General features: G+C 39.3%; 1 protein-coding gene across 12 annotated transcripts in view; it reads left to right on the top strand.

Annotated features, from left to right (window-relative positions):
* pbx3b (pre-B-cell leukemia homeobox 3b) overlaps nt 1-16,772 on the top strand; it is a 90,428-nt gene extending 73,656 nt beyond the window's left edge. For 4 of the 12 annotated variants that reach the window (XM_082188013.1, XM_082188017.1, XM_082188018.1 and 1 more), the window contains exons 4-11: nt 1,688-1,878; nt 3,529-3,664; nt 5,534-5,563; nt 8,757-8,922; nt 9,491-9,568; nt 9,993-10,105; nt 11,065-11,154; nt 15,075-16,772. In XM_082188013.1, coding sequence (XP_082044139.1) covers nt 1,688-1,878; nt 3,529-3,664; nt 5,534-5,563; nt 8,757-8,922; nt 9,491-9,568; nt 9,993-10,105; nt 11,065-11,154; nt 15,075-15,167 — 897 coding nt within the window. In that variant the 3' untranslated portion in view covers nt 15,168-16,772. The remainder of the gene's footprint in view (nt 1-1,687; nt 1,879-3,528; nt 3,665-5,533; nt 5,564-8,756; nt 8,923-9,490; nt 9,569-9,992; nt 10,106-11,064; nt 11,155-15,074) is intronic. The other 8 variants (XM_082188023.1, XM_082188024.1, XM_082188014.1 and 5 more) reach the window with 4 other exon arrangements.
* Nucleotides 16,773-22,860: the final 6,088 nt, after the last annotated feature.

The raw sequence follows: 22,860 nt of genomic DNA, 5'->3' as shown, positions 1-22,860 counted from the left end.
ACAGGCGGCGGCTTTCTGTCGTTTTCGTGTTTATCTAAGCGCAGGGCTCCAGACTAACTGACCACAAAAAGACTATTTAAATACGAATCCTGGATGTTCTGCGCATCTCTGTGTGAATGGCGCAGACGCATGGTTTCAGTTACCACACACACAGACACACACTGAAGCACGCGTGACGTTCGCTGTGTTATCAGCCTCTTCCACCTCACTACATGAGGACCTGAATGCATGAACTAACTTCATCTCCAGAGCCGCTCTGGGTCTGATTCACTTCATGAGCATTTTAATTTAATTTTAGTTTGAGAAAAAACCATCATCATATCATACACCCACAGAAACTTAAAGGTCTTCACGACAACCCGTCAAAATAAAAGTTTGGTTTAACTTGAATAAATTGACAGAAATATAACCCTAACAGCATGTGGCCTTCAAATGTTTATATGTATTATTAACTTATAATGATTACCATCATAAATAATAAACTCATTGAATTTATTTTAATATTGTTTTTTCAAATAGTTAAATAAAATAGTTAAATAGTTCCAAAAGATTTTACAATGGTACCGAAATTGGTACCGAGAACAGTAAAATTGTAATGGTGTTGGTACCGACTACTGGAAATTTGGTATCATGACAACCCTATTGTACACCCATGTATTTATGTTAGAATATTCATGTATCTTATTGCGTTTTACTTGATAGTTACAGCCCATGACATTTTCATTCATTAAATTCAAGCTTTTGTTTCAAACCATATACAGTAAAACCAACATGAATAGTATATTTCTAAGAACTTGTGTTAGGTTTTTCCTTTTCTTTACCGTGGTTACTCTTTTTTTCTCTTGTCATTGACCCTGCTACTGTCGTACGTTTCACAGAAAACAATTAAGAGTGGTTGAGAGAACACTTTTATTTGTAAATAACAATCCTCTTAATATGAAATGGAAGTTGTTTAGCTGATGGCTTAGCCGGCCAATGGGCTCAATTAGTCTGATTAACTTGCAAGCGTTTAAAAAGGGAGCATGTGAATAAGGTTGCTCAACCCTTTCACCCAGAGTAAATGCATCTTTGTTGAGGGTGTTCCCCATTTTAATAATCTAAATGTAAATACTTAACAAATTTTACTCCGAGTAATGAGCTAAAGTGTGCACTACCTAAATTAGTTATTCTAATTAATCATGTATGAACCACTGCTTTAACGAAAAGCTGTTTAATTTCTACGGCGCTGGGCAAGTGCCAAATTGCAAATCGGCATTTGCATTCATAGATGACTTCACCTATTAAGCCGTTCAAGTCCTCAGCAGCACTACAAACAGTATGGATGGTGTTTTTTCCGTGCTTTCAAGAGCGTCAGCTTTGAACTTGCTTCAAAAATTGCTGATTGCTGCTCCAGAGAGCTTCAAACGAATGCAGTTGAACTGATGTGCTGCTTCTGCCGAATAACGTCAAAGAGCATTTCTGTCACTGTGCTGAGAGTATATAATGATTTTAAAAAGAGTGTCAATCTCTAGGATGTTTTTTGGGATGTTAGGTGAGAAAATAATGACAGAATTGTATATTCAGAAATGATTTATTACATTTAGTCTCAGTAGCGTGTCCTAAAGATTTCAGAGTAATTTAGTTTTGCGTAATGCATTTTACACCTACTCCCTCTGTGTCCTCAGATCAAAAATGTCTTTCTCCACAGGCATGTAATGAGTTCACCACCCACGTCATGAACCTGTTGAGGGAGCAGTCTCGCACACGACCCATCTCGCCCAAAGAGATCGAGCGCATGGTCAGCATCATCCATCGCAAATTCAGCTCCATCCAAATGCAGCTTAAACAGAGCACCTGTGAGGCCGTCATGATCTTGAGGTCCCGCTTCCTCGATGCCAGGTTAGTATCCGTATGTGTGATTTGTCTACATTATAGGACATGTAATTACAAATGATTCTCGGTTGTATCTGAAAGAATCCATCTTCTGCTATATACAAGAAAGTGATGATTAGAGAATATGATTTCAAGTTAACCATCAAATATGATGGCCCCAAATGTATTTAGGGTGTGGTCACATTTATCGTTATTTAGTGAAATTTTAGAAGTCAATCCAGTCATATTAATAGGAAATCATAAAATAGAAAAATTTCATGTGCGGGCAAAAAAAGTTCCCCAATCAGATTTTGCCCATAGTCTTAAAGAGACTTCTGTGTTTAGCGGTGCTTCATGCATCGCTACACTATAGACAATGGACCATATTTGCCTGTGAAATTGTATCAAAATTTCACTAATATGACAAAATATGAAACAAAATATGAAACAAAATATGAAACAAAATATGAAACAAAATATGAAACCAAGTAATATTTATTTTAAAGAAAAAAAGCTATTTGTTCAAAACAAGGACGAAAAGTTGTTCAAAATGAGGATAGACGATTCATAATTCCATTAAGAGGAACTTTGGATCAGTTATTTTACAGTAATGGCTTAGAAGGTGAAGTTAGCTCTGAAAAAAATCTTTAGCATCATTTGTCTGCAGATGCCACTTTGATGTTTTATTTACATAATTCAGACATTCTTAAGTACAACTTAAATTCAGACATTTTTAAGTACAACTTAACATAAGTGTTAAGGTTCCATTGTTACTTGAAGTACAAATAGTTTTTAGCTCAATTTTGAGTTCATTTGACCTATAATCTGTGCAAACAGGGTTCAGGCACCTGTTATCAGTCGAGCACAATAACACATTCAACATTATTCAACCATTAGCGGTTAAGATGTGGTACTGCCAAGACAAGGGTTGTAGAGCCTAGAGGCCATCCACTAAACACAGTCATACTAAGCACCTGAAAGCAGTTAAGAGTTTTATAGAGTGGAAATGAAGTCATTTGCATTTGGTGGGTAGGAGGTCATCGGCAGGTGGTCTAGATTACTGTAATCACAAACAGTTGGTAGAGGAGATCTGGAGAGGCATAGAGGGGAGAGAAATGATGCAGTGAACACGAGAAAAGAACGGATGAGGTCTCTAGGAGAACGCTCAAGTGAAGCGGAAGCACAATCATTTGGCCGGCCACTCGTGTGAAAGGCATTAAACAAGGCGAGAGAAAGAAGCCAGCGCTTAACTGTGGCGGGGTGGGTCGCAGTGAGTGGCGGTAAGTGCAACTCCATCAGGCCCTGCCCCTGTACTTGAGGAACAGTGTTCAGCTGGCCATGGCCTGATTTCCCTAATGTCCCAAGATACAGCTCTGACTGGGAATGCTTGAGCAACTCTAAACGCCCCCATCAGAGTGAAAGAAAGCACAAGAGAGGGAGAAAGAGAGAGGGAAAGCTCGCTGCTCTAAACAGTGAACATTTCACGCTTCGCTTAGAGCTCAACCGATAACGTAACAACTCTCCATTTGTGTGTCTACATATGTATTCCGATAATAGCCTTCCTGACTTCATTTCCTGCCAGCAGTTCATTATGAGTTTGGCCATCACACATGGTTTTATTTGAGTTTCTCTAATTGCCTTCCTCCACTTGTTTTCCCCCCGCTTGTCCAACGGCAGACGGAAACGGCGGAACTTCAGCAAGCAGGCGACCGAGATCCTGAACGAGTATTTTTACTCACATCTTAGTAACCCGTACCCCAGTGAAGAGGCCAAAGAGGAGCTGGCTAAGAAGTGCAGCATAACAGTATCCCAGGTGAGACCACACCACCCATCCATGTAGCACATGCCCCATTTTTGTTGGATAGTCTGGAAAGAATGAATAATGACAGATCAAAGCCTGAAGACTTAAAGTCACCATGCCCAGGGTTTAATTAGGTAAATCCAATGCCCTCTCTGTCAAAAAAACAAAACAAAAAAAGCATTTTAAAACAGTCTAAGCTATTTTGCAGGTCTATCCTGGTCTTAGTTGGTTTAAGATGGTCCTTCAACCTGGCTAAGCTTGTCTTCGGCTGGTCTAGCACAGGGATCTTAAACCCTGCTCTTGGAGACCCATAGAGTTTAGTTCCAACCTGCTCCAACACATATGCCTCAAATTTTCAATTGATCCTTGAAGACATTGATTCGATGGTTCATGTGTTTGATTTAAGGGGCGGTCACACTACACTTTTCGTTCAATTGACTTCTGTTTATACACATACTAATGCAGGAGACAGGAAATGCTTTCCAAAATTCAAGTTTGGTGAATTCTGCTCTGTGAATTCGTATCACGTGATGATATGTGACCGATAGAAGGCTGAACTCGTAACTCATTTAAAAGAACGCAAACTTTAAATCTGCAGGATTGAAGAGTTGCAGTAAAGTGGAGTAGACTGCATATTGTTTATATTTTGGATGTATAATATGTTGAATTGTGTGTGTTTTTTTAAATGCTACAGAGTGTGACATCAAATGACCGCTGCAGTGTCTATATAAATTTTGCTCAAAGTCTTGTGTGTCTATGGCTTAATGTTGGAGCTAAACTCTGAAGGAAAGTTAGTCTCCAGGAGCAGGGTTAAAAAAACCCTGGTCTAGCTGGTCTCCCATCCTGGCTAAGGTGGTGCTCAGCTGCTTTACATGGTTGGCCAGTTGGTCTCCTAGCCTGACCAGCTGAAAAGTTCCCAAGACCCCTCTAAAATCAGCCAACAGAACAGCTTGACAGGCTTTGAGACCATCAAACCATCTTAGGCTATTTTAAGCTGTTTTTGTCAGCAGGGTAGTACCATAATCTAGGTTAACAGCAGCTAGTTGGCAGGGCTAGGTCAGATGAGGCAAACAAAGGCCCTGTCTCAAATGGTGCACTTAATGTGGACCTATGGTCACTTGACCTTTGCTCGTATGGTGTCCAGTTTGTCATTTTAGGTTTCCAAACCTACCCATGCACCCACTTTGCAGCAGCTATGCATCCTTGAATGTTACCCAGCAGCCCATGTGGCAAAGTATGGACTCGGAGGAGGATCGCGAGGGCTGTGGGTGCCATTTGGGACAGGGCCAAGATTGATCACACCAGAAAGGCTCTTCAGCGTACTCTCTCTCATTGTCCTCTTCTTTTCTCTCGTCACTGTCTAGCATGCATACCTGTTTGCTCTAACACATCAGTCTGATACTTCCACTGAGCTGAGTCTCATGCAGGGCCTGAAGACACAGCGTGTACCCTGTTGTGGATGGATGCCACAGTTTGTGGTGATCTGTGTCAGTCATTGTGTTTTAGAGTAAATGTGTGTGCATGCGAGTGTATGTGTGTAGGAGAGAAAGAAGAGGGAAAAAACTTTTAGTCGCACAGTGTGATTCATTTTCGCAAAGCAATTAAGAGTATAGTGTTTTCCCACTCTAATAGCGAAATTCAGAATCCACCTGAAGGCAAGAGTACCCACCCACACCCATCTCCCCACAGACAAAACTCTTTTCCTTTTTTCAAATTGTCACAGAGGTGGTCAAGGAAAATGTGTACTGTTAACCTATTGGTCTTAGAGCATATTTGCATACTCTGTGATGTAATAAATGTTTATTTTTTCTCTGTGGGGAGGGGCTTATGGAGGGTTGTTCAGAGTCAGATCCTGTAAAAGCCATTCTTTTTTGCCTTCAGGGGGTGGGAACCACCATCACAGTGGCACAGGTATGTCATGACTTCTCCTGCTCCACTTTTTTTGTGCCATTTGTTTTACTTTATTGTTGATTTTTCCTTTATTCTGTCACCCCTTTATGTGTGTTCACTAATACCTAAGAACATGTTTAGATATACTCAGCACTCTGTTCCCCAAAAGTCTACCTTTTTCTAAACTTAGTGACAAAAAATCTGCACACTGAACAAGTGTCGAATGGGACTGTATTTGGAGTGCTCAGTAATCAACTAAATATCAGACAGTATTTATGTAATATAAATATATATACTCCCCCTTCACTCTTCCCTAGAGAATTTCACTCGATTGTCAAACTTCTAAAAGTATGTGTCCCTTTTGATTGTGTTATGTCTTGTCATTGTATATTTTGACATTTCTGTGATAGACATTTACCCCACATCGTATTTAATAAGTGTGTTCTGCATATGTTCAGGAACTTAACCTTTTTTTATATATATATTTGGAAATATATTTCATTAAATGAATAATATGCTGGAGGATTTAGTTTTTCAATTTTAGTGTTAAAAATTCTATTTTTAATAAAAAAAATAGGTACAAATGTTGCGGTGTGTTTTAAAAAACATTATATAAGTAGTAAAAAAAAATTCACTCTTGTTGCAACAAATTCTAGAACATGTACATCCCAGAGACTGCCTGCTTTGCCTTTTTCCTTGTATCTGAAACATATGCTGATTAGAAGTGATGTGTGGTGTTAATGGTATTGTTGATGAAATTTAGTCGCCTTTATCAGGCACCACTTCACTCAGTGCACAGAATCAACCTCATTATCTGGGCACGATCTGTGTGCATGTGTGATGTTCTGCCTTCTAAATGAGCACCATGGCATACTGGGTCACATGATGCTTTTTGTTTTTAAAGAGTTTTCATAACAACTATGATTTTAGGCACTGAGTCTAGAGGGGATAACATGCACCCTGCAAATGAGCAAGCACAAAGTGTGATGCCCATCACCCAATTAAGTGCTGTTCTTCCGCTTCGATCTTCCTGTGGTTCAAACGAACGACACTTATCAATATTTCAGCTCATTATACATGTAGCAGAGCTCTGCATTAATAGTTAACACATTAACCTGAGGCAGACCGCTTCATTATTGATAATATCAGCAGCCCTGGCCACTGCAACCGCCAATGACAGGAAGTGTGTGTGTGTGTGTGTGTGTGTGTGTGTGTGTGTGTGTGTGTGTGTGTGTGTGTCTGTGCATGTGTGTCTGTGTCTGTGCGTTTGTCTGTGTGTGTGTGTGTGTGTGTGTGTGTGTGTGTGTGTGTGTGTGTGTGTGTGTGTGTGTGTGTGTGTGTGTGTGTGTGTGTGTGTGTGTGTGTGTGTGTGTGTGTGTGTGTGTGTGTGTGATGAAGCCAGAAGTCTGAGTCTCCATTTAAGCTCCACTCTCAGCAAGAGAAGCAGTATAAATCGGGAGGTATTGAGACCTGGGTAAGATCATCCATCCCATTTCAGTGACACTAGTGGTGTATTGACCCAAGCTTGGGGAGGGAGTAGTGGTGAATTATTTACTACACCCACACAGGCTTTCCTCTCCATTGGTTTAAAGCAAATAAACCAGGTATTGGGTTCCAGGCATAGACGTTTACTGCATCTCTAGTCTAGGGTGTCCTCACATAAATATGAAGACCAAATATGCAGTGAGGCAAAATATTAGTATTTAAACATTTTTTGTCAAGTGAAATAAAACATTTTAATGTATGAAACCAGTATGAATACAGAGATTACATTTGAGAGTTCTTGTACTAGATTTTTAAAATAAATTCTTATTTTAAACCTCTCGGACACCCTTATTTGTTATTGACTCATCTAAAGGCAAAAAATACAGCAAAAGAGAGAACAACCATTTAAATGAGTTATGTTTTGTTAAAATATGAAACGTTAGGGTTAGGAACAGCTAAAGGAAAAGTTTAAGGAGACTCTGCGTGCCTTTTTTCCATGGCCTTAAACTGCTTCATAAGCAGGTTAAGTAAAAAGGATGACGGCTAGTGCTTTCATTGCTTCCAATTAAACCTTGCTTGTTAGTTTAACCTCTAGGTAAACCCATCAAACAATTGATGTTAAGGCAAAAGCCTGCCAACGGTGGTGGCTTCAGCTGAATGGTCATTAATTTTAATTGCCTAGATATTAAAGATTTAGAAGCGCAGAGGCATGGTGGGGGTAGAAATGATCTGATGTCATGTAAATTCAGCCGCTGTAGCATAGTGTGGCTCGGGCTGCTGGAGATATTAAAATGGAAGCAGAGAGGTGGAAATTAAATAAAGCATCATTAAGGGGCTGAGGCTCTCTGGTCCTCCAGTCCAGCCAGAGCTGGAATACGGCAGGAGAGATCGCCACGGCGACAGGCCACCGTAATTTATAGGGCTATTAAGAAACAACCCTTAATCTCTTTATTATTCCACAATTATGCAGTGCTAGCATTTGCACATCTACCACCCCCCATGTGACCCAGATCATATTGTTTTCTGGCTGCTGTTTTTAGTAGAATTAGCATTATTGTAATTATTAATGTATTGGGTTGAGGCGGTGTGGCTGCTTTTAGGTGTACTATGTGAGTTGTGGTTATTATCATGTCTATTATTTGTCTTCAGGCAAGAGCACAAAAGTGGTTTTATGCAAAAGAAAAGAACATTAGTGTTATTAAGATGCATAAAAGCCTTGCCTTTGAAATCAAGGCAACGAATGTTTCCAAGTTACCTTTAAAGAAAGCTAGTAAAAGTAAAAAAAGAAAGATTTATGTTAAAACAATTATTGAGAATATTTTAATTTATTATATGGGGTCAAAGACAAGAACAAACCATTTTTAGCAAGATCTCAGCTAGCCTTACAAGGAAAGTTTGGCATTAGCTACCTGATCCCATAAGCACAACACTGATCCTAATTTTGCCACAAGATGAGCAGCCCCATGTGTGTTGGTTTTGTCTAGAGACAAACAGAGAGCATGTCACGCCTCCATCCGCAATAACGCACAAGCCCTGTCTGATAATCGCTTAATTAGTCTGCATGCCCAGCGGATATTACTGTGGGAGGCTGGGGACTGTGGACTTGATGGACCCAAACATGACATCTTGAAACAATCACTCTGCTCAGTGCACAGTACCTCGTCTGCATTGACGTCTGACGCCCCTCCTATTTTCCCCCCTCTTTTTTTGCTTTCCATCTTTCCCTCAGGTATCCAACTGGTTCGGCAACAAGAGGATCCGCTACAAAAAAAACATTGGCAAGTTCCAGGAGGAGGCCAACCTGTACGCCGCTAAGACAGCCGTGACTGCCGCGCACGCAGCAGCTGCCGCCGTCCAGAATAGTCAGACCAACTCACCCACCACACCTAACTCTGGTAAGCTTACACCAATCCCGGACGAGCCCCCAAAAACCAACCAGCTGTACCCTATCTCAGCTTGGTCCCTTCTGAACCTCTGCTCCCTCTGGCACGCTGGTTGGCTGCTGTGACAGTGAGAGGTCCCAGCCTGGGGGATAAGCCTCACTCGCCTGCCTCTGAGACTATACATGCTGAACGAGACGAGTAAAGTCAAGCAGAAACTGTGTGAGCGGGTTGCACATGCTGAATATGTTTGAAGAATTGAAGGGTGGCAGGGTGGTGGTGTTGGTTGGTATAGAAGAGATAATCCTCACCCACTGTACTCCCTTCTTATCCATAAATGTGACAGTGTTGCCCCTGTTGTGACTTTATAGAAATATCTTGCTCGGAGCATGTTACACTCTTAAAGAAATGTATAGTATGGAATAATAATCAATATTTGATTAGCAGAATGATGCAGTTTTTCTTAAACGTATGCTCTTCAGACATAATAAGCAGAATATTTGACTGTGATATGGACTTAGCATAGACCCTGAGGAGTTGTGGGTAAGCAATTTTTAAGGGGTCCCCTTTTTCTTGCACCCAGGATTCCAGATGAAAGATGAAGAATTTCAGCTGGACTCTGCAGAGAACAAAAACACTCTATTAACCAACATGTTCACTGGTACTGGCCTTTTCCATAAGCTTCTTATTGTCCTTCTTGTCATTGGCATATAATCCCCCGTATGACCCCGCCCACTAGAGTAGGAGTAGGTGTGAACCCCCGTGGAAAACTTAGACTTCCAATTCCATATTCCATCTCTGTCCTTTTTGTGACCCCCCCCCCCCATTTTGCCATTTTTGGTGACCCCCATGTGCCCTTGTAGAGATGTATTGCAACCTAGCCGCCATCACCATCCCTATCTTTTCATTTCTCCCTTGTTTCTTTTGCTTTCCTTTGTTGCTTGCTTTCTGAGCATCACTTCCTAGCGTGGTGTGTGGTGCGCGTATGTCCTTGTACACATTGTGTGTATGTGTGAGTCTGTGATAGCCTCTCTTTCTCTTTCTCATCCTCTCGTTATTCAGCTCCTTACATCTTTCCTTTCTAGGTTCGTCAGGTTCTTTTAACCTCCCAAACTCGGGGGACATGTTCATGAGCATGCAGAATCTGAATGGGGATTCTTACCAAGGGGCACAAGTCGGAGCCAATGTGCAGTCACAGGTAGGCGCTACGCACAGGAACTGGGGCTGTGAACCAGAGCAGACCTGTCAGCTAGCCTACCATCCACATTAAAAACTCAACCCCCTCCCCCTCAACATATAGACAGTGATACAGATTTGATCAACCCCCTTAACAATTAGTCTCATTATAGTCATGGAAGATTAATAAGTAGTCTGGACATGGACGGATCCTTCACATTTCCAGTCTAGACCCCCAACCAAATTACCATATCACAGCCTTAAGAGGTCCTTCTGAATAGAAACTCATTATTTACAGCAGTATGCTAGTATATTGATCCTGGAACAGACCCCATATTGTAGTTGATGTTGTGAATGCATTTGGCTCTGACTTGAGCTCTTGGGTTGGTATTGGTTGTATGGTACTGTTCTTTCCTTCAAACCTCTATATCCTTTTCTGTCCCCTGTTCATTGTGATTATCCCCATTTTTCCATGTTCACATAAGCTCATTTCATTCTCATGTTAAAAGACACCATTTGAAGGAGAGAGAAATAGAGAAGTTAATGTGTATTGAAGATTTATCAGATTCTCGATATTTGCTCACGCTCTGTTAATGTGTTGTCACGTACCGTATTCTCCTCCAACTGTTGTCATATGCGAATACTATTGTGTTTTGTAGTAAATTCCAAATCAAAATTATTGCTTTCCTTCTTTCTATGTTATTATGTTTCAGGCTTGGAAATAAAGTAATCATAGCCAGACAGCAATAGAGAAGGGAAACTCATATGTTGTCCTAAATGTTGCATTAAACCACATATGTATCCCATTTATCTGCATATTCCATTAGTATGATTCATTTAGTAAACAACAAAGCCATCAAATTTTCGTTTAAACACCATTGCCTTTGTCTGTTTTAACCATACATCACTGTGTTGATGTTTGCATGCGTTCCTGAAACACAGAATGTTGACAAGCTTGACTTCCTGTTGTGTGCTCTGCAGGTGGATACCCTGCGCCATGTTATCAGTCAGACGGCAGGATACAATGATGCCCTGGGGGGGAATCCGATGTATAGTCCACATGGCTTGAATGTAAGTACTGTCTCAGTCACTATAAAAAAGTTGTAAGTTGTAAAATGCAAAATTTCTGTTTTTGTAACAATGCAAATGCTGTTATTTCTATTTATAAATCTCTTAATTGTCACTTTTGATCAATTGCACCCTTGCTGAATAAATCTTCGAAAAAAATTAACACGATTTTGCTATAGTTTACTTTCGTTAAGAATTTGCTATAGTTTGTTTTTTAAACATACTTATGTGCTATGGATTGGAAGACATAAACAACAAAATCTTTAGCTTGGCATTTACTAAGAAATGCTGTTGTTAAACTTGTAACGTGTCGTGCACTACATATAGTTATTATAACATAAATTAGAAGGATCAGACAGCAAGAAACCACCATAAATCCAAACTCCACAACAAACAGAGTGATGATTCAGAGGATGACAGGAGTATCTATCCCATAATATGCATAAAGCGTAAAATATGGCCATTTTAAAAGCGGGAATAAATGCTTTGCTCAGTAAAAGCTCAAGCGGCTGAAGTATTTGGGAGTGGTGTGAGGAAAATGAGATTCAGAAATATATTAAGTCAGTTTGTTGCCTGTGTAAACAGTTCCTATTACAGTAACCTATAACGTGGTAAGATGAAAAGGCTTTTACTAGCACGTCTTGCCTCTGTTTGCCTGTTTTGCAATGCTTCAAAGAATTTGCAATATCCTTATCAACGTGATGAAATATGAAAGTATGATTGCCTGCAGCCTTCTGCAGGCATGAATTTTATCTTCCTTGATGAGGTTTGATATGATGTTTTTTTTCTCCCCACCATGCACTGCGTAATCTGAAACCATCAGAGTAAAGACTCATTTATTTGATGAGAGAGAGAGAAGAGTGAAATACAGACATTTATCTTCCTTGAGCTAAACACAGGTTTAGATGTTATATCTGTTCGTAAATATATAAACTTAGATGTGTTAGCCTTAATCTAAAAAAAAAAAAACCTGCTGACTGACAAGCCTCTGTGGCTGCTGAGCTGATAAAATAGGAACTTGTAAACTTTTTCTGGCTTTGTAATATTATCAAATGAGCCTGTAAAACGTGTCTTAAAGATTATTATTTATTCATAATACAAAACAGCTTATTTATCGGTCCAAATGGTACTTGTACATTATCAAAAAAGATAAATGAGCTTTCCAAAAGCAAAACAAATCACTTTCTATTGGGAAACAGATGCAATCAGATGGAGGAATAATTTGCAGTGAGGTAATTAATAGAGCATAGCTGTCATATGTGTATTTTCTGATGACTGTTAGAGCTCCATTTGCATGAATTAACTCTAGCAAAGCACACAACGATAAATGTCATAAGTCAAAACGTATGCCTGATTTTTCACAGCAGTGAGGCCCAAACGTGGCAGTGTATCTGTGGCTAATGCTGAGACGGCTGTGTGTCAGTGTGTGTGTGTGTGTGTGTGTGTGTGTGTGTTCGGAGGCCTCTTTGGCCTGTAGCTGTGCAGATGAAGTGTCAGCCTCTCGCAGACTCAAACGCCACACTTTCACACTCTCTCACTCTGGTCCACTGCTTAAGTCACTCTATCATTACAACAAGTGTGTGTGTGTGTGTGTGTGTGTCAGGCTGAATGCGAGTGATCCATGTCATCAGAGAACAGCAGACTTCCTTATAACGGTCGCGTTTCAGCATCAGTCCAGACATTGTGGCTGGAGGAGACCAGCACAATCTATTTATTGACCAGTTCCAGGAACTCTAAATCAGCAAAATCCTAATTCCGCCACTGAACAGTTCCCCGTACACACACACACACAGACACATGCACAGGCACACACATCTCCCCATGATTTTTATACAGAGACAGATTGTTTTGATAACCAAACACCTCATTAGCAAAATACGCAGTAGTTCTCAACAGTTTTTCTTCAGGATCCAGATTTCACATGAAGTGACAACTCCATCAAACGAACATTGTATTAAACAACAAAATAATTATTGATGATTCACCATATTCGTGTTATTATTATTATTAAGTTATTATAATTAATTTATATTAAGTCAATGATTGACCATGTTAATTAATATTATTATAATTCATTATAATTTATTACCTTAAGCCAATGATTCACCATGTTTATTATTGTTTCATAATTTTCTATATTATATTAAAGCACTAATTTACCATGTTTATTTTTAAAATTTATTATGTTTATTATATTAAGCCAATGATTCACTGTGCTTATTGTTAATATACTTTATTTGATTATATTAAGCCAATTACTCACCATGTTTATTTGACAATTTATTAGGTTTTACTTGGCCAGTTTTTACCATGTTTATCCTTATTGCAAATTTGTAATCTTTCATTTTCTTTTTCCTTTCATAGTTTTGTTTGTGATTTTTGAGAATGAGGGCATTTCCTCAGGTTGGCATCTGCTTAATTTTACACACTTTTACAAAATAATTACAAATTAAATACTGTAGCATTTGTTCTGATGCATTGCCTTTGATACCAAACATTTTAAAATATTCACCAAAACACATGATAAAAGCACAATAATTTGGGGTTTTTTTCTGCGCCCACAACCCTTTCGTAACTTATCTGCTACAGATTTTCAGGTCGTGACCTACCAGTTGGGAACTATGGCTTACCTTTACTATCTGTTGTGGTGAGATGGAGAAAGAGAGGTAGAATTAGATGGGGGGGATTTAAGCGTTATTTTGGAGGGAAAATATCCAGCAAAGGCTAGTCTCCGATGAGAGCCGAGCGATTGAATCAGAAGCACTCAGGCGAGCAGGGTGGAGGAAAGGCCTGCACCGTCACTTCCACTCAGCATCCTTCGAGCTTCCCCCCTCCCTCCCCTTGACTGACATCAAAATATGGAGCGACAAGCTGTCGGCCCACCGCTGAAATCTGATTAGACATTGATTTCAGCAATCGTTCCCATTGGCCACAACATTTATGCGAATTTGTTTTCTGAGAGCGAGGGAAGCAGGGACCGAGAGAGAGGGAGAAGCCAATGTGGGTTTAACGTGGCAAGATGGCCGTCGGCATGTCAGACAGTAGATCAGAGGAGACACTCTCTCTTATTAATTTCTTAATATATTAGTATGCATATGTATGCATGCTTCGCACGTACAAACCGGGATTAGGACACACACTTCACTGCAAGCAGACAAACAAACACACCCGCGCTTCTCGCCACACATGCTTCTGTGAATATATGAATACTGGAAATTTATATTCTTTTACATAGCAAATTGCACAAGATTTATGGGATGACTCATAGTACAGTACATATAAATACATACATCTTTTTTTACTGTATTTATATTAGATTATTTACAAAATGGCATATATATTTAAATATTTTATTTACACACATATATATATTTGTATATATATATATATGTATGTATATATGTATAAATGTTCTTTCACTGTAAAATGAGTTGTGTGGCGAAAGCAGTATTGGGGAAAGTTACTTTTAAAAGTAATTCATTACAATGTTGCGTAACTTCCTAATGCAAGTAACTTTGGGTTAGTTTACTTTTTATGGAAAGTAATGTTACGTTACTTTTGCGTTACTTTTTCCCACGTGGGCTGGACTTGCTTGTTCTGATTTAGGCAAAAGTAAAGGACCTTTCATACCAAAAGTGAAATGACACAGTAGGAGAATGTTCAACACTCTGTTCAACAAAAATACAAAAAATAAACACAAACATGCTGTTTATCTAAAGCAATTTTTGCTTATTAGTATGCTTAAATTGGATCATCAAAGGTCAGCAGCAGAGGCACTGAGGCAGTGAGATTAATTACATAAAGTATATTTGTGTTATTTAAAATATTTCATTACTGCAGTTGGCATTTCAATGTTTTTATTCATTTTTCATTACCCCCAACAATATTAATAGCATTTCTTTTTCCCTGTGTTTTGCTTTTAGGGTAATGGGGGATGGCAGGATGCTACGACTCCATCCTCTGTGATCTCCCCTACAGAAGGCCCTGGTAGTGTGCACTCTGATACCTCGAACTGATCTCCTCATTGACACGGCCCCTTCTCAAGCTGTGGATAACCAATCACAGAACTACAAAACCACAGACTGACCAATCAGAGACACAGAATAAACTCTCACAGCTAATCCAGAAACATCCTAATGGAATCATCCACCGTGCTTTTCCACAGTGTTTTGGAAGCTGGACATTTCTTAGCCGTACCATCAGTCCACTGCAGTTTTTACTAACAATCTCTCCAGTCATATCAAACCAATATGTTTCTTTTATCATTTAAAGTGTACAAGCTCAAACTGTTATTTGTTTTAATTACTGGTCATAACCCCTCTCCATGGTTCTAACCGACTGTCGGCAAAGCTTTAGTGCAGGAATACAACTGAGACTTACAAAGGTATATTCATATGATGCTAACCGATGCATTTAACAGGGCTAAATGCTATAGAAGGCAGCTTGGGGAATTAATTTCTGATTTTTTATTTTTTATTTTGTATTAATGTCACACCTAGCAATGACCTTAACAAGTCCACCTACAAAAGGCAATCCACTCCATTTTGGGGGGTGATTTTTAAATGCCTGGCAATTTATGTCTTTTTTTAAAAACACAAAACGTTATCAATATTCAGTTCTCTACAATTATTGAAGAAAGTGTAGAAGACTTAAAAAGGAAATATGGGTCATCTTGTTGGATGCTTTTCTGGCAATTTTTCATTCAAAAACATTCTTGTATATGACATAGCTTGAGAGTATTTATACATCTCACAAATAAATACTCAGCTTTATTACCTCATTGAAACTCATAGAAAACCAATAGATTTAAAACATTTCTTTAGCTTATAGTGCTCTCACTGACTACCTCTCAACAAAATCACCACCACCGCTTTTTGTCTATTACTTTCTGTCATTCTTTTTTTTTTCTTTTTTTTTCTTTTTTAAATACTTTTTTACTTTTGTTAGTTTGGATTGGTTCCATCTTGTAAGAAATTTGCTCTCTCTGTCTCTCGCTCTTTATGTAATCTAATGTATATTTTAACCTTCTAAGAAAACTAAGTTGCTTTGTTGCAACTTTTAAAGGAAAAAAAGAAAAAAAATAACCATAATATTAATAATACAAATAACACTGAGAGTATGGAGAGTACAGTGGCTGTTGGAGGGGAATTTTGTGCTGGATCTCGGGGGACGGAACAGGGAGGGGGAAATACGATCATAAAATTAACACCAAACAGTAAAACTGTTGTAAATACTGAAGAACATTTTGAATGTTGCTCATCTTGTTACTAATTCATGCAAAAAAGAAATAAAAAATTAATAAATAAAAACCCATGATTAAAAAAAAAGAAAACCTGTAATGCATAGAGGTTTCAGTATTCAGAATTGTACATTTCAAACCCTGTGTGACAGGGTTCCAACTTTCTTTCTCTTTTTTTTTTTTTTTTTTTTTTTTGTATCGTATGTGATTCTGAAACTGATAAAAAAAAAAGTCATACAAAATTTATTTGTGACAGTGGTTCTAATGTATTAAAGATGTTTCGTGTTTCTTTCTAACCAGACTACACCCTGGACTGAAAAGTCTTCCTTGTGGTAGTTATGTGTAATTTCAAACATGAATAAACGGTTTTCCTTTCATGACAGTTTTGATATTGCCTTGTTTGTTTTAATTGCACTTGAAGTGATGATGCTAATAATAATAATATAATGTAAACAGATTGAAATTGATTAAAGTTATTATATTGGTATTACATACATTAGCACAAACGTTACTTTTTATATGAAAACAACTGTACTTCTGTTATATGCATACACATGTGTATCCATGCACATATCAAAAAACAAGGTCTTGTTCATTTGCATGAATACCTCTTCATGCCAATTTCAACAAAGTGAAAGATTTATTCTCCTCCAACGCGCATGTATCAAATCAAGCACACACGCCGAACTAAACACAACACCCCATTTTGCTAACGCGTAAGTGCTTGTGTCACATTACTTAGACAATCATACGCCAATATCTTAAATGCATTAGTACACGTCTATGCAAACCACACATGCGCATGACAGAGCTTCTAAGAAGAATTGACAGTCCCCACATAGAAAGCATGGTTCCCCCTGCAGGCTTGTTCTCTGTCAAAGAGAAAGAGAGGGATTTTAGCATAGTGAGGGCTGCTGGGGCCAAATGAATTATTTGGTTTGATAGGGATCCATGGAACAGCTTGTGAGAAGCTATTCCATGTGGCATGGCGACATGTGACAAGATTGCATTAATAGTACTAATTGTTGCCTGAGCCCTTTGACAAATGCAACTAAATTAATAGCTTCCTTTAATTGGCCTGTTTGTGAATTCGCACTCCAGCCAAAATCCTTTTTATTCTTTATTTTAACAAATAAACAGGATGTGATCTCTAGACAATGAGTCAAGTTTGAGCTTCCTATGGGAGTCTGGCATTGTAGAGAATAGATAAAGGCTAAAACGAAAAAGCTGAAAAATGGAACACATGCAGCTCTTTTTTTTATAATAATAAATAATAGTGACAGTTTGGGATGATTTGGTGATGAGGCCTAGTGGTGTACACATTCCATAGGGTATGTGGCTGTATTCAAAGCGAACGCTTTCCACTCTTCCATTTTTCTTGTAGTCGACAGACTCAAGTGCGTGGAGAAACTGAACGCGCATCTATATACTGTATTCAGTGTAGAGAGCTTCAGTGATTATAATGGGTTCTATTTTCTTTTGGTGCGACGCGACGCTCATATCCAATGTAGGCGAATGTCAGCCATTTAGCGACTGAATGCCAGTGGGCAGAGCATATGGTGCAATGATGCATAACTTTTCGTCGATGTCTTGCACTGGAGGCAGTCATATGCAAATATATTTGCTTGTGTGACGTCACAGATCAAACATCCACCTTATTTTTAGAATAAGAGCAAGTGCAGCCATTTTACTCTTATGCCGTTTCCCTACCAGATGCAGGGCCTCATTTATGAAATGTTGTGTTGAAACCATCCTACATTTGATCTTATGATCATTCCTCCAATGTGCAATCTGCTTACGTATGATATCGCTTGTTTTTGCTTCTTCTTTGTCTGTGCTTTGATCAGGAAATTCAGTACTCTTTCAGAAGATGCCTAATAGCGCCCTCTACCGTATAACAGTGAAAACACAGAAAGATCGACATTTTCGTCAATGGCGGGGAAGCGTTGTCTCACAAATTACGTACATTTCCGTCAATGACGGGAAAGAGTTAAATCTATAAATCGCAAATGATCTTGAAATTGTGCTCAGCTAATTGGCCTTGTAAACGCCGCCTAAGTTTATCGCACGCATAAATAGCGAATGTGTTGAGTAAATTTGGTCCGAGAGTGTGGATTGGTTAGTAGTGGGGCCTAAATGGACCAAAATAGCCATAATAACGGTAGCCTGGATGCCAGCCAAACTTAGCAAATTTCGGTCTTGACTTGATCCGTTGTGGAGCAACTATGCTCGAACCAGAGCTGTTCGGATCAATCAGATTGTCAGGGCGGGCTTTATACGATGATGGACAGATGATCAACATCGCTTGGGTTGAATTCGTTTACAGCAAAGATGACTGCCGCTGGAGAATTGAGATGTGTAGATTCCGCCATCGCGTCTGTTATAGAAGATATCGACAGTGCATTCATTTTAAAAGAGGAACAGAGAACCGGAGAAATGAATGAAGAACATACGTCACTTACTCCGTTGCTCTGATTGTTTGTAGGTCTATTCAATTGAGTGCAGATGCATTGTCTTTCCTGGTTCGTTTGAAACACGCCCCTTAATCACAGCCCAATGGAGCAGTATCAGACTCATATTCTGACTAGAAACTGAGTATGACGACGTCCGGCTATAATATCAGATCTTCTTACCCTAAATCAATGGTAAAATATGCACACCAGATAATAGAGCAACAATGCAGTGCAAATACTGACTTTCCCAAGACAACTTCATATTAGCAGACAAAAGATGGAACCATTACCAAGCTCAGTGTAAGGTCATGCACTGCAGTTAATGTGCCATTTTAAACCTAGTAGTGCTTACTTAGACCAGGAGTTTTACAGCACTTTCTGTTCTGACTAATGACCTGATGGGCTTTGCAAGCAGAAAAAGATATAATGGTTCAAAGGGAAGAATGTCTATTGCTGGAAGACACAGGACTAATCATTTTGCCATGAGAAATGAAAAACACTCTATTTTGATTATTTTATCACCAAAATGATCGGAAACCGTTTTCAGAAGCTTGTCAAACCATCTGCAAATATCAGCCTAGTTTCAAGTCATCGTAATTTTTCCTTTATTTATCTTTTTTTTTCTTGGATGGCCGGGAGAGAGGCACAGCGATAAACAGTTTGACCTTCAAATCTTGTTGCAGGTAAACCTATTTAGCATTGCCTCAGTCAACTGCTCCCGGTGGTCAGTACCTCTAGTAATTAGAGGGGCAGCGCAAATCATATACAGACCTTGAATAATGAAAGCCAATTTAAACAATTCCCCCTCTGATCCTACTGGAATGATTTACCTGCCAATGTGGGCCTTCAATAGCCTCATTTGTTGCATTTGTGTTTTTGTATATTAATGTAATGTGGGCACTGAGAGGGGTTTGACTGCTAAGAGAGGGTGTATGTGTCTGTGTGCGCTCATTTAAAGGGAAAAATGTGTTTTTATCCTGACTGAAAGCTGATTATTATGGAAGCCTGTTTCTGCCTCAAGAGGAAAAAAAGGGTAATTGCGACATCATTTCTTGTAATTGCGAGTTTCTATCTACCATTTGGCAATTTCATTTCTCGTCATTTTAGATTTATAATTTGCAATGTGAATATATCAGAGGATGTGAATTTAAGAGTGTTCACACTTGTAGTTCGGTTCTTTCAAAAGAAAATTACACATTTAGTCCTGGATTGCTTAGCGTTCACACTGTCATTTTTAACACCAAACCTAAAGATAAAAAAAAGGCTTTTATGACATGTATTTTGCTGCAAAAATTGTCGAACTGTGTGCTGGGCTAAATGCGCTCACTGTATGTGTGTAAATATGATGGTATGATGGAGCTGAGAACTTGTGAAGAGCTTATAAAATGTGTAAAAGTGTCAAAACAGCAGCAGGAATCCCTCTGTCACACACAAACGAAGATCTGCTGCGAAGAGACGCGGTTCTGATGCCTGTATCCAAATGTGATACGCAACATCGCAAATGGGTGCTTCTCAATAATCATATTGATGCTTCCTCACTGTAAAAATTATATGATCAATAAGTTATAACATGTGTTTTTACATTGCTTTAACTCATCCAAATAAGTTAAAGGGATACTCAACTTTTTTGGGAAATAGGCTCATTTTACAACTCCCCCAGAGTTAAACAGTTGAGTTTTACCGTTTTCGAATCCATTCAGCCGATCTCCGGGTCTGGCAGTACCACTTTTAGCATAGCTTAGCATAGATCATTGAATCGGACAGGACCATTAGCATCTCTCTCAAAAAAATGACCAAAGAGTTTCAATATTTTTCCTATTTAAAACTTGACTGTTCTGTAGTTACATCGTGTACTAAGACCGACGGAAAATGTAAAGTTGCGATTTTCTAGGCTGATATGGCTAGGAACTATCTCATTCCTGCGTAATAATCAAGAAACTTTGCTGCCGTACCATGAGTCCAGCAGGCGTAATGATATGACGCAGCGCCTGAAAATAGGTCTAATAGGTTAGACAAACTTAGTCCCGGTCACATTGGAAGTTACCGAGCTGGGGACTATTTTCAGGCGCTGCGTCATATCATTACGCCTGCTGGACTCATGGTACAGCAGCAAAGTTTCTTGATATGTATATGTATCAGTATATGACGCCTTGGGATGAGAACGGGCTGGTTATACAAGATTCAACTGTCATTTTTTAATGCAATTTAAGTTGAAATGACTTAAACATCCAAGTTGAATGTACGTAAAAATTTAAGGCAGCAACTTGTTTTCTTTTTTTACAGTGCTCATTTCCTCGTTTCCCCAGCCTTCAGCCCGTGACCCGGAAACAGATCAAACTCAGCCATTTGAAGGGCATCTTAATTCTCTAATTACACAGCGAGGAGGTGAGGAATGGGGAGTCAGGACGCTTCCTGAGGAGTCATGAGGGAGGATACAACTGTATTAATACACAATCTGTAATACCCTTATTATTAAGAGGGTGGAGCTAAGATGGGAGGAAAGGAAACGAGGTTGCACAAATTATAAATGAGTGTAAAGTGTAAAGTGTAACCGGTCCTGCTCGACCCTCTCCAAGCGGGATTCGAACTGGGGCCTCCAGCTTGGGAGGTGGGGGCGCTAACAAGGATGCTAGAAAGGAGCCTCTAGCATGCTTCTTGAGGCCAGCGGAGTGAGGTTTACATGCACAGCTTTTACTGGCCTATGTCCGTACACTCACCCCCCTAAACCTCACCCCCATCCGGGTCACGGCACCAAAATGTTGCTGTTCATATTCGACCTGCTCCAAGCGGGATTCAAAATGGGGTCGCTGGCGTGGCAGGCAGGCACGATAACAAGGTTCGCTTGTGTCAGTCGCTAGCGAGCCTCTTAAGGCCAGGGGAGTGAGGTTTTCGTACTGGCCTATGTTCTTTACAGAAGCACCCTATGACGAGAAAAAGCAGGTATGCTGGAGCATTCTGTCTTTTAAAGTGGTCGCATCTTGTGACAGCATGTCCTGTTTTTGGTTCGTTCACATGTCTTTGGTCCGTGTTGCATTCATATTTCATTCGAACCGCACCAGAGTTTGTTTGGAAGCGGACCAAGACACATCTTTTCAGCGGTCTTGGTCTACTTGTTTGGTGTGCACCAGGTTTCGGATGTCTGCGTTCAAATGAACAGCACTAACAGAGCAATCGCACCAGGGTTTGTTTTAATCTAACCAAACATGCTAAATCTCACAATGAAATTTTACGTCTCATAATGTGACTGTTTCACAATATGAATGTCATGAAGTGTTTCTCTCTTTCAAGTGTGGCTTTGGCTTTGTTTCTCATAATTGAGACTTTATATTTTACAATAGTTTTGAAACATGACTTTGTATCTTGCACTTGTAATTTCTTTCTTTACTTTTACTTTTTGCCATTTGCCATACTTCTCAAACTAGAAAAAAAATAAATTGATGAAAAATTATGAGGACACATTCATTAAAAAAAAAAAAAAAATTGTGCACAGATAAATCATTTATAATATTGCGACATTCCATTAAAAATAAGAATTGACAATTTTGAATTCATGGTGATTTTAAAGCAATGCAATAGCTTATTAAGCATAATGGATGGTGCAGACCTTTACAATGTGATTGTTACATGACAAAAACATTACTGCATCTTATGGATAGTGTTCAACTTCACCCATGTTGGAATTGAGAACTGTGATGTAAGTTGTGGTGTCTGAAATATGCTGTCAAAAAAGATAAGATGTGATTTAAAAGGCTGCAAAAATCAAAGACATCAGTTTTTATCCCCACCCAGTCAGCCCTCTGCCAAAATAAAACAAGATTCACACTTCATAACAACTATTGAGACTTCATTGTGAGTTGTCAGCATCCTCGGTCTGAGCATCACTCTTCCTCACCGTCTTCCGTCTCTCCTCCCCTCCAAACACTCGGCTGTAAAGGTGAGGACTTAATTGAACCTGGTTTGGAGGTGACTGCAGAAGCCGGCCACACTCGCAGCAATTAACTGAAATGTCAGCCGCTT

Source organism: Leuciscus leuciscus (genome assembly GCF_965113295.1).
Source record: "Leuciscus leuciscus genome assembly, chromosome: 13".
Lineage (NCBI taxonomy): Eukaryota > Metazoa > Chordata > Actinopteri > Cypriniformes > Leuciscidae > Leuciscus > Leuciscus leuciscus.
The sequence above is the reverse complement of the archived record's forward strand: the minus strand, read 5'-3'. Positions and strand labels throughout refer to the sequence as shown.